General features: G+C 48.2%; 1 protein-coding gene across 6 annotated transcripts; it reads left to right on the top strand.

Annotated features, from left to right (window-relative positions):
- Nucleotides 1-1,119: 1,119 nt before the first annotated feature.
- FAM110D (family with sequence similarity 110 member D) lies at nucleotides 1,120-10,891 on the top strand. 6 transcript variants are annotated; one of them, XM_081922805.1, is made up of 4 exons: nucleotides 1,150-1,242; nucleotides 1,381-1,517; nucleotides 2,564-2,702; nucleotides 7,953-10,891. In XM_081922805.1, the coding sequence occupies exon 4, from the start codon at nucleotides 8,284-8,286 to the stop codon at nucleotides 9,334-9,336; it is 1,053 nt and encodes a 350-aa protein (XP_081778931.1). In that variant the 5' UTR covers nucleotides 1,150-1,242; nucleotides 1,381-1,517; nucleotides 2,564-2,702; nucleotides 7,953-8,283; the 3' UTR covers nucleotides 9,337-10,891. The 6 variants fall into 6 exon arrangements, with proteins under 6 accessions (XP_081778929.1, XP_081778930.1, XP_081778934.1 ...); XM_081922804.1 differs by lacking the exon at nucleotides 1,381-1,517 and having other exon boundaries at nucleotides 1,146-1,242; XM_081922806.1 differs by lacking the exon at nucleotides 2,564-2,702.
- The last annotated feature ends 1,218 nt before the right edge of the window (nucleotides 10,892-12,109 follow it).

The following is a 12,109-nucleotide window of genomic DNA, read 5'->3' on the forward strand; positions in this document are numbered from 1 at the left end:
ATTCCTTGCACTTTTGAGGGTGGTGGACTACCATGAGGGGCCCCCTCTGCCGATCTTAAAATTCAAGAGGGTCTGTACTGATGGAGGTGGGTGTCCAGATATTTAGGGCCCAAGTTGTTCAGGGCAGCAAGGCTTGCCATAGCACCTGTGGACACACATATGCCCAAAAAGGCCTTTCCTGCTATCCACAAAGTCCCCTCTCCCTACTCATCCCATGTGCTGAAATTAAGCTTGAAAGAAGTGTTATACCATAGCAGGGGTTGGCAACCTAAGGCCCATGGGCCACAAGCTGCCCATGGGGGTCATTTAACTGGCCCATAGACCCTCGCCGCCCGCTTGGTTGGCTCCTGTGTGCGGCGACTGCCTTCCGTGACCCTGGCCGGCTTCCCATTGGCTGCAGGAAGCTCCTGCAGCCAATGGGAAGCTGCGCACGCATGCCTCCTTCACGCTGGAAGGAGCGCTGGAAATAGTGTTTGTGCATGCGTGCACAACGTCTGCGGGACTGTGAACTGGCCCAAGCCACAAAAACTTTGCCAACCCCTGTACTATATCCTATATACTAGGCTGAAGTGTGAGCTTGGTTGTAGGGAATGTCATGCCCACAGCAGTATCTCCAATTTGCAAATGTCCCCACAAGCCCCAAAAGATTTGATTTAGGGGTGTGTGGGTGTGTAAACACACACACATATGGAACTGTGGTTTATCCCTGACAGAGCTGCAGTTCCCAGCACCTTTAACAAACTACAGTCCGCAGGCTTCATAGTGGGAACCATGTTCTTTACACATGCTTTGAATGTGGAATTGACCATCAGTATACTTCATCAGCTTCTTGCAGACACAATAAGTCAGTTTTACACCTTTGTTGCAGGTCCAGCACATGCAAAAATGGCCTCCTCGCTTTTTGGATTTCCGAAAACAAATGTCATTGACGCAACACAGAGGGATGTGTGAGAAGCGGAAGGGTTAATGCTGTTGGCAGAAATGCAGGAAGGCTCTGCGGGGCAATAAAGACTGTGGCATGGAAGGGGTCAATAGCATCATGCCTGGGGCAGCTCAGTTCAGAAAGGGTTAAGGCAGGGGAGGGAGGGAGCTTGTTTGTGTCTTCCTGCCCTGGCAGCCCATATTTACCAGCCAGCCTGCTGCTGCTGCTGCAGCTGCTGAGCTCATTTTGCCCGTCTGCCTGGCCATCTTTTGCTGGAGATGGCAAAGCAGCGTTGACATGTCTTTGGCCAGGATAGCAAGGTGAGTGCCTCTTTGGGGATAACCCTACCTGCTTCTGGAGGCTCCCTGCCTCCAAAGCCAGCGAGGGTGGGTGATAGGAAGCAGCCTTATAGCCAGTCAGACCATTTGCTCATCAGGATTTTCTGTGCTGCCAGGCAGCGGCTGGCTCTCCAGCATTTCAGACAGGGTACCGTCCTAGACCTACCTGGTGATGCCACAGGGATGGAACTTGGGACCTCCTGCATTCAAAGCAGATACTTTTTTGGAACGGTGGTGATGTCTGATTTGCTGCTCAGGTAGGTGTGCGTGTGCTTTATGAACTTGGATGAAATGAGGATCTTCCTGCTCTAGGCAATCTCCCAAAAGGAATCTTGTGCTGTATGAATTTGGATGACATGTAGATTTTTGAGCTCCAGGAACCAGCACCACCTGCCCCCCCCCAAAAAATAGGAGTCTTGTGGTACTGTAAAGAAATACTAACAAATGCATTGTGGTAGCAGAACTTTTGGTAGACAGTTACAGATAGGTAGCCGTGTTGGTCTGCCATAGTCAAAACAAAAAAATTTCCTTCCAGTAGCACCTTAAAGTGTGTATCTGAAGAAGTGTGCATGCACACAAAAGCTCATACCAAGAACTAACTTAGTTGGTCTTTAAGGTGCTACTGGAAGGAATTTTTTTTGTTTTGGTAGACAAAATGGGGAGGTTCGAATAATGGGTTTTTATGAGCACCAGGTGAATACCTTCTTGTTTTCTCAGATCTTTTAATTTAATTTACAGAGCAATCCTATGCAATCAGTTCCATAGAGCTTACTCTTACGAAAGCGTGTGTGTATAGGCTTTTAGCTGCAATCTATTTGATCTTTGCTGATGGTTGCATTGTATGTGTCTTTTAGGCTGATGTTGCTCTTGTAGATTCTGCTGTTCTTGGTGTATTTTTGCCCACTTTTAACATTTTTATATATTTTGAAAATCAGTAACTTGCCCTAGAAATTCGACTGGAGGGCAGGAGGCAGATCCCTGCAATCAATCAATAAAGACCAGTGCACAAACGTCAGGAAAACACTTTATATGCATGTGACAAAATGGGATTTAGTGTACAGAAGCACTGGATGCAATAAACTTGTGTGCCACTCTTTGGAAATGGGCTATAGCACAGTGGTAGAATATTGTAAGGTTCCCCAGGTTCAGTCCTCAGCATCTCCAGGCACAGCTGGGAGAGAATCCTGCCCAAAACACTGGAAAGCTGCTGCCAGTCTGTGAAGACATTGCTGAGCACTCAATATAAGGCACCTTTCTATTTTCCTAATGCCTTAAGACCCCATTTTCATTGCTGTCCTTACAGGCAGAACTGGACAGACCACCCATCTGGTTTGCTAGCAGGTATTTCCTGTGGTGAGCAACCCAGAATGCGACTCTCTTTCTTTTTTAGCCTCCTCTCGGGGGAACGGAGCTTGGAGTTCTCTCTTCTCAGTCCGCTGCACGTAGGTATCCCATTTGGCCAAGGCTGCCCTGTAGTTAAAACCCGCCTCTGGCGGGTGTGTCGCAGGGAGGAGGGAGACTGCTTGCCCCAGGCGTGCTTATTTATAGCTGTGGATTCAAGAGGCAAAAAGTTCAGCCGTAATTGGGGGGTCTGGTTCTGTAGCCTGGAGAGGATGACTTCTCTCCTGGCGTCCTAGGGAGAAAGCTGGCTGACCTTTGCAAGGAGGTGGGTGTCCTCCTCTTGGGGTCAGCCTACAGAGTGCGTGGCAGCAAGGAATCAGGTTTTTTGCTTTGCCGCAGAGTAAAAAAATGATGGGCGGCTGCAGCCAATCCTGGCTCTCTGAGGTCTCCTCTAGACGGTTGGGTGTGCAAAGACTGTGCGTTGGTCAGCATGCACTGATCTACACACATAAAACAAATTCATGCACAGGCGTCTTCCAAAAACCCACCCCAACCCCACGCTTGTATTCTACAGCATGTAATGGACACAATAATGAGGCTACAATTTCATGCATGCTTTAGCGATTGATTCCTCTTCTCAGGAAACTCTGGGGGTTGTAGCTGTGAGAGGGGAATAGCCTCCCCCCCAAAAAAACCAATTCTCAACACCCTTTCCAAAGTATAATTCCCAGCATCCTATGCGGGGAAGCCATGATGGTTTTAAGTGGCATGATCCTGCTTTAAATATATAGTGTAGAAGGGCCCAGTATCGAAAGCAGGACCCGGTTTTCCTATATAGCACTTTTATTAAGTGCTGGGCTAGCTCAGTCTGTAGGGCATGAGGCACTTAAGCATGGGTTTGCGCCCCCTGTTGGGCAAAATATTTCTGCATTGCAGGGGTTGGGGGCAGGACCTTGTGGTCCTTTTCAACTCTACAGTTGATTCTAGGCTTAAAGCATAAATTATCTTGGCAATCCTTCCCCAAACCCTATATGCCAATCTAATATTATTATTCCCCTGGGGTTGAAGGGAAGGACATGATGAAAGATGGTGGCCTACCTAAGATTATCCACACTGGAGTTTTTTGTGGTTTGGAAAGTGACAGGAAATGCTTTGGCAGGGTGAGGTGAGTGGATTATTAACAAGGAGACATGAAGACATCCCACAGCCAGGAGGAATGATTGATAAATACGTTGTCGGGAGGGAGCCCTACTAAGGTGCCAGCTCAGAACGGTGGGCATGACTTGGAGTTGGGGCGCAGGAGAAGCAGTCTCCCCAGCATCTGACACTCTGTCTGGTGCAAGGCTGGCTCTGCAGGAGACCCAGTATAAGGAAAGGGGCATCACTTGAGGGGCTGCACAAAGGAATCCAGGATGTGCAATTTCTCTCTTTGTACTGATAACCAGATATACTTAGGGCCCCTTCAAGATGTCCCTTTTATTCAGCATTCATGATGATATTGGGGTAGCCATATACAATCCTGCTTTCGATATTCTTTGCTCCTGCCAAAGTTACACTGCTGCACTTCCAATCAGCACATCTTCTGCGGCTTAAATAATACACCCCCAATAAAACCTCGGTCTGGAGGGGCCCTTAGTGCTGCTTTTTGCCCCAAACCATGGGCAAATACAAAAGTAAAAAGTTGCACAAGGCAAAGAGGAAGGGAGAGGCAGTGGGTAGCAGACAGCTCAGGAAACAGCTGGTCTTTTTGCTACAAGGGATGGAGCAATGGGGACCCTCTGCAGCTTCCTCTCCTCTTGCAATAGGGCTGGGAAGCTACAGGAAAGCTGACATGGCTGATTGCGTAAGGATTAACATTGGACTCACATTTGGGGTGACTCAAGGAGCCAGACACTTGCTCAAGCCACTTGCAGAAGCTGCGTTTGAAGACCTGTCTATCATGGCATCCCCGGAGGATAATAGCTTTCACTGGGTGGGTGTTAGGTGGCCGTATTCATTCTCATATAAAACAATGAGAGGTTTTATGTATAATTTTTACTAAATAAGATTAATTAGTCAGTTTGGTGACAGAATAAATGTTCTCCGTATATGAAACTTCTCCTTTGAAACCCGCCCCTTCCCCCAATATTTGCAGTTAAGGCATCTTGAATAGCATGGATGACTAAAAGCCCTGGCCTAGTTCTCTAGGGAGCTACATTTGAGAACTGCATCCAGAGGAAGTTCAGACCATTGGTCCATCGACCTCAGTATTGTTTGTTGGTCTTCAAGGTTGATCGGTGTCTGGAGTAGGATTCTTGCTTTGGGTTCAAGAGGGTCCTGAGTTCGGTTCCTAGACAAGCCCATGCGGTCAGGAGAAAAAGCCAGGCTGGATCTACACTGACCTGTTTAACTGAGCTGGATGGACAAAGGCCTGACTCAGTGTAAGACAGCTGCCTTATGTTCCTATTTAACTCAGACCTTTATTCAGAACGATGAGGACTAGAATCTCACTTTATGTTTAGGGCCGTAGCTCATTGGGAGAGTGCATGATTTGCCGGCAAGAGGTTTCAGGTTCCATCCTGGCATCTCTAGGTGAGGCTGGGAATGTCCCGTCCCAAAACCCTGGAGAGCTGCTGCTGTCAGCACAGATAATACGCAGCTAGATGGACCAAAGGTCTCAGCAGCTTCCTAGGTTCCAAAAGTGCCCCCCCCCCCAGCCCTGCTATTTACACCACACATTATTTGCAAAAACAAGTGGCCAAGTGTGGCTTTTTTTATTTGTTTCTGAGAACTCTTTAAGTCTATTTGGATTAACGTAGCAAGGAACTACTCATTGCATTTCCCAGAGACAAATGGCTTTGGGCTACTTAGCATGTGCCAGATATTTGGTGTGAATCCCATTTACTCTTCTGTTCTGAGCACCCCCTGTGTATGATGAAGTGGCTGTTGCTGAACCATTTGTGTCTCTCCTAATAGAGAAGTAACCACCTGTGATTCCTACTGGGTGGGAGGAGTGAAAGAGGGGGAGGCATTTGCCACCTCTGAACTAAGTCCTGGGACCTGGTTAAGGCCTGCCGAGGTCCCAGCTATATCAAATTATACTAATAGTCTGCACAACAACAAAGATGTGCATTGTTCCAACAGGAAGGACGTGAGAATAAGACAAAAAAATATATTTGCCTATATGCTGGTTTTTAGGTGAGGTAGCAGCTTAAAAACGACTCAAGGGATAGCTCAGTTAGTAGAGCATAAGACTCTTAATCTCAGGGTCATGAATTCAAGCCCCATGTTGGGCAAAAGATTCCTGCCTTGCAGAGGGCTGAACTAGATGTCACTTGTGGTTCCTTCCAACTCTACAGCTCTATGATTCTAAGGCTAACAATCTAGCTGTGTACACGTTGTACCTTTAAAGCATGTATTCTCCCACCCCAGAGAATTCTGGGCCTTGTAGTTTACCCCTCATAGAGATGCAATTCCCGGAATTCTTTGAGGCAGTCAAATCAACCTTAGCCAGTGGTTGAAGTGGGAATCAAAGGCCATTGCAGGGGGGAGGGGGAAAGGGGCCTGCTCTGAATTATGCCGGGCAGGTGCAGAGCCCAGGAGTTTGCATCATTTCCTCCCTAGAGCTGGGAGGAGACCATCAGAGCCTCCAAGAGGCCAAGGAGTGCTGTTGCTGCCACAGTGGCAGCAGCAATGCATTCCTTGGAGGCTGGATCTGCACTTTCAGATGGCAATGAATGTAATAACATTGGGGAAGCATCGCAGAACAACTAATAAAGGGGACTGGTGCATGGACATTTCAGTGCAGATCCACTACTAATGCCCTATGAATGTGTTAATGACATGCTGCACTGCTGCAGAATAAACCTGCGCGCGCACACGATCCCCATCAGTCTGGAAGGGCCCTAGACCCTAGGTTAGCAGTCATGAAATCTGACAAGCCAGTAAGCTTCCAATTCTGCCATGCTTAGCCAATGGATTAGTGGGTCTTACCAATGAGGTTCCACCAGTGACCTGCCATACAGTATTTCCTCCCTGCCTCTCCCCTGGACTCATCAGATTCCTCCAAGCTCTGCCCTGCTAGCCCTGAGATCAAAGGCAAGCCATCCTGTCCAAAGGCACCTCCCGAGTTTCTTGGCATTTCTTTCTGAAAAGGAAGTGGACATCAAGGTCCCGCTTCAGCCAAAACCCCTTTAGATTATTCCAAGCTGCATAGAAGTGAAGGCGAATCCATGACACTGTGGTGGCTTTTTCCAACCTCCCGCTGTCTCCTCCTTCCTATAACTGACCGCCTGGAGGGGAGTGCAAAGATACCCTTTTCCCTGGCAGAGTTTGCTTTGTTCTGTGGACGGCTGAGACCGTAAAGATAAGATTGCTGGCTCCTTTATTTTTTCCTGCTTTGTTTCCTTTTGGAACCTCAGCACACAAAAATCAGAGCCCTTTGACAACATGCCCAGTAGAGTTTCCTTTTCCTGGTCGGGTCATTCCCACTTCAAGTGCTGCTGTCTAGAGTTTTGTCTTGGCTCTTGGCTGCATCTTCCTTGGGGCAGGTGCATTGGCCTGGTTTTCACATACGGAGTCTTTTGATGCTAGAACACAAAACTGAAATTCTTCCCCTGCTCATGCTTCCACGACTGTGAGTCACCTCTCTAGAGGGTCAATATTGTTGCATGCCACCCCAGCCTCTGAGCGGTGCAAGATTCCTTGGCTTCCAGATACTTACCCAGGGTTAGTTTTCCTCAGAATGAGGGACAGCATAGAAAACTCATTGCTGATAGCAATTTCCATTTAAATGGCATAAGGAATGGTAGCTCTCTGTGGGGAATAGGGGTCTCCTAATAACTGTCAGAAACCTTAACAAACTACAGTTCCTGGGATGCTTTAGGAGAAGCTATAGCTGTTAAAGTGGTATCATACTCTTTTAAACATACAGTCATACCTCATGTTACATTTGCTTCATGTTACGTCTTTTCAGGTTTTGTCCCGTGGCAACCCGGAAGTACCGGAAAGGGTTACTTCTGGGTTTCGCTGCTCGCGCATGCGCAGAAGCGCCAAATCGTACCACGCACCTGCGCAGATATGGCGCTTCAGGTTGCGGGCTTTTCGTGTTGCAAACGGGCCTCCAGAACTGATCCCGTTCGCAACCAGAGGTACCACTGTACTGTGTGGATGTAGCCTGAGTCAAAACATTGCAATTCACCGAATCAGTTATATGTCAACGGTTTATCAGCACCTGCAACTGCTCACCCCATTCAACAAAAATCATTCACTGCTAGGATCATTATTGTTAGTCACCAACTGTTCCATTCTTTCTAGAGTCATTTCCTCTGACAGATATTATTTTACTAATTGACCACCTTCTCTGCTTCTAGGGCAACTGTTGACCTGTTGATACCCACCCACTCCTCTATTCACAGAAAAGGAATTTTCCTAATCTTCACAGTGTGACTGAACTTTTAATGACAGGAAGTAGAAAGCAGGAAGCTGGTTACAAGCGCTGCCATAGGAGTTCAGCTGCGGATTCTGAAGAAGTCAGCCAAAACTTAGAGTGGTAAAACCACCAACATAACCTATTGCCCAGTTCAGGGCAAAACTCTGGCAACCATCCCAATTTCCCAGAGATACTTTGACATTGCAAAGTCTCCTCACAACTCTCCTTCTGAAACTGAAGGTTGCTCATTATCCCAGTACTGTGGACATAAAATGAGGCCTCTGTCTCCCGGAGAAGGTCTTTCCCCTCTTGGGCTGCTCAACCGAGGGCCCGACTACCTCCGTAAGCAGCTGGAGGGGAGTACCGGGGGGCGGACCCCAAGTGCCGTGGAAAGGCTGGAGGCCGATAAAGCCAAATATGTCAAATCCCAACAAGTCATCAACAGTCGCCAAGAGCCAGTGCTGCTCTGCTACACCTTCCAGTCGCCTGCTTGTAGCAGAAGAGCCTTGACCCTCCACCAACAAGGCGAGTTTTCTCAGGTAGGCCAAGATGGCCTAGGGCCCAAGAAGGTGCCTCCTTCTCCTCAGTCACCCATAGCACGGAGAGGGGGCGGCAGGCGCATGCTGAGGCCCGATTCGCTTGTCATCTACCGGCAGAAACGGGACTGTTCGGCTGTCAACAAGGAGAACACCAAAGGCTACAGCCTAGTGAGACGGCTGTTTCAAGGCCCATTGAGAGATGGGCATGGTGCCTCCCCTTCCTCTAGAGGCATGTTGGGAGATGGACAGCTACAAGTCACGCAGGAAGAAACCTCCATGGTCTGGGTGCCGGCAGAAAAGGAGGAAACAAGGACAATAAGTTCAGTAGGCATTCTAATGAGGACGTCCATGGGACGTGCTTCTGAACGAAGCCTGGGACACCAGCCCAGCTCCCAGCTGGTTATGGACCAAACCTCTTCTTCCACAAGCCCAGAACCATCAGACTCCAAGAAAGAGCTGGCACCAAGTTATTCTCTCCCTCTCTCGGAGAAAGAGCGTTTTTTTAACTACTGCGGCTTGGACCAGAAGCTGGTGGAGATGCTGGGAGCTGAGCGGTTCAAGCCGGGGAGCTGGGAATTGGGGTCCTCCTGTGTGGTTCTAGGGAGCGTGGGGTCAGCCAGTTCTGAGCATGACTGTCTCTCACTCAATGAAGAGGAGCTGTCTGTGGAAGAGCTGAGCGAGAAGCCACTCACTTCGGTCTCTGTCATTGAGCGAAACGCCCGTGTCATTAAATGGCTGTACAGCTGCCAGCAGGCCCTGTCTGTGGCCAAGGAGTCCACTGTGTGAATGGAAACATGGTCTCAAATGCAATTCTTATCCCAGGAAAGGGAGGGCCAGTGGCTGGGCCTCACTGTTCCTGTAACCTTGCAAGTGCCAGTCATGTGCCTAAGTGAGGGCCCAGTTCTTGCCATCTTGATGATGGCAACATTCTCATCATGGGAAGCCAAGCAGGGACTGTCTCTCACCATGGAATTATGGCAATTGGCGTATGATGGGTGCTGTTTAAAACAGTCCTGCATTGCCCGTATGCAAATATGCCTGTGAAGTAGAAATGGATACACATGTCAGGACCAACGTGATTTTCAACTGAGGCCTAAATTATGAGGGCAAAATTTGGGGGTTTGGGACAAATAATTTTCCTCCTCTCTTTCCCCGCTATAAGTAGTGGTGACCAGCATATAAATTATACGTTCTACAGCAGCGATGGGGAACCTGTGGTTCCCCAGATATTGCTGGACTACATTTCCCATCATTCCTGACTGTTGGCTATGTGGACTGAGGTTGATAGGAGTTGGAGTTCAATGATACCTGGAGAGCCACAAGTTGCAGGAATATGAGTAAATCTTCCCCTCCCGCAGTTATCAACAGCGAGCATGTTGTAGGGGGTTAGAGTGTTGGACAGGGAAGGCTTGGGTTCAAATCCCCCATGAACCTGCCTGGGAGACCCTGAGCCAGTCATATGCATTTTGTCTAGCCTACCTCACAGGGTTGTTATGAAGTTACAACCAGAGCATCTCTTGGGATAAGCCCAAAGTTCTGTGGAGGTGTGTGATGCAAACATGATCAACAGGAGATCATTAGTGTTACAAAGCACTTCTCAGGCTTAGCCCTTCTATGTTTTCAAGCAACAAGCTGCCAGAGAACCAACACTGTGGCTAGTGGGGTGTATACAAGCCCCAGTCCAGGCTGTGTGGTTTTTGTGCAGTCTGGGAGAAACATTTTGTGGTTGCCAGGCCCTTGACACTTTACTGAGCCATTCCGTGAAATGAAAGCAGGAAGAACAGGAGCAATCTCTGAACTGGCACAATCTCTAGGGCAGGCCCCCGGTGCTGCACCCAATTCTCTTTCCTTCTGTGGCTTCCTTCCTCAGACATTCTCCAGATATTCAAAGCAAAACCCATGTTTGTATCTCTTTCCTTGTTTTCAGAACTAGCTTTGATAGCTCAGGATGATGGGATTAGCTTTATGAATGGGTATTAATAGAAGCGCTCAACCTTTTTCTCAGTGATCGGCCATGAACATAAGAAGTGTCCTGCTAGATCAGGCCAATGGCCAAGTAGTCCAGCATCCTGTTCTCACAGTGACCAACCAGGTGCCTTCATGGAAGCCCACAAGCAGGGCCTGAGCACAACATCATTCTCCCCAGTTGTGATTCCCAGCAACTCGTATTCAGAGGTGCACTGTTTTCAACAGTGCAAAGCAGAACAAAGTCATCGTTGATCTGAAACTGACGGGTCCTCCTCAGGGCCAGCTAACATCTTATTTACAATTAAGAAATGTTACCTCTGTCCCTGAATTATTAATAAAAGTGAAGCTTTTTGAAGAATCGCTCCATGTCGAAGGTCTCTGGCAGAAATGTCATAACTTATAGAATCAAAGAATTGCAGGGTTTGAAGGAATCCCAAGGGTCATCTAGTCCAATCATCTCCTTCAACTATGGGTTCATCAGCTCCAGCATCCCTCTATGAAGCTTGAGTGAAACAGTTAGGACAGCTGCTAGGTCGTCTTTGGTCAAGGGACTGGGTTCAAAAAGGCAACATCCTGCACTGCATTTGGGGACATCAGGCTACTATTAAGGGTTTTCAACCCTTTGGGGCCAGTGGGTGCATTTGGAATTTTGAGCAAGTGTCATGGGTGCCCATCACAAAATGGCTGCTGTGAGGCGTGGCAGAACACAAATTGGCTACCCCATCTGAAAGCACAGAAAATGAGGCTAGCCCACAAAATAATGGGGCAACTCCCATTAGCTGGCACTTCAGAGAGGGAAAGGTACCTATGCTGCCCACTGCCACATATGACCACAGAGAGAAGCTCTTTGTACCTCTTCTCTTTTCATAATGGTTAGGAAGGTAGACAGTGAAATGTGGGTCTGCTTCAGGGGGCGTTTTCATTGTAGGTGGGGCTGATCCAGTGCAAATAGGAACCGAGCAGGAAGAGTAAGTGGTCTCTTGTGCACTGTGGGGTTCTGAGGGGATAGTTACTGAAACCTTTTGTGGGCACCATAGGCAGTACTGGTGGGTACCTTGCCATCCATGAGTATCATGCTGGTATCTCTCCACAGCTAGTTTAACGGCAGGACATGCAACATGCAGGGTTTTATACACTCTGACACCCCTCAGCATCTCCCCCCCCCCCCGAGGCAGCTGCCTCATTTTGCCCAATGGTTGGGCTGGCCCTGGGCTTCATTTGAAAAGTGTGTAAATGTGGATGCCATTGTAAAAGTTCAGCACCCTAAGAGTTCCACAGCCTCTCTGATTATGGCCAAACTAGGGGATATATGAAACGTGTGATTACGTTTCATGTTATCTGCTGCTGGTGGTTGTTTTCAAATAGCAGCTAAGGAGGGTTCTGGTGATCAAGACCACAGAGGAGGGAGGGTTTAACCATTTCCATTCTGTACCGTGTTTCCAACAAAACTAACCCCCTCATGCTGATGCTGTTCCTCCAGAAGTAAGCAGTGGTAACTTTCCATCCAGATGAATAGAAGTTTTGCAGGGAATGTGGGGATTTTCATGAGACCGCAGCATGGGGAGAAGGAAAGGTTTGGTGATCCCAAGTC

This window comes from Podarcis melisellensis (genome assembly GCF_964234715.1).
Source record: "Podarcis melisellensis genome assembly, chromosome: 8".
NCBI classification, from domain to species: Eukaryota; Metazoa; Chordata; class Lepidosauria; order Squamata; family Lacertidae; genus Podarcis; species Podarcis melisellensis.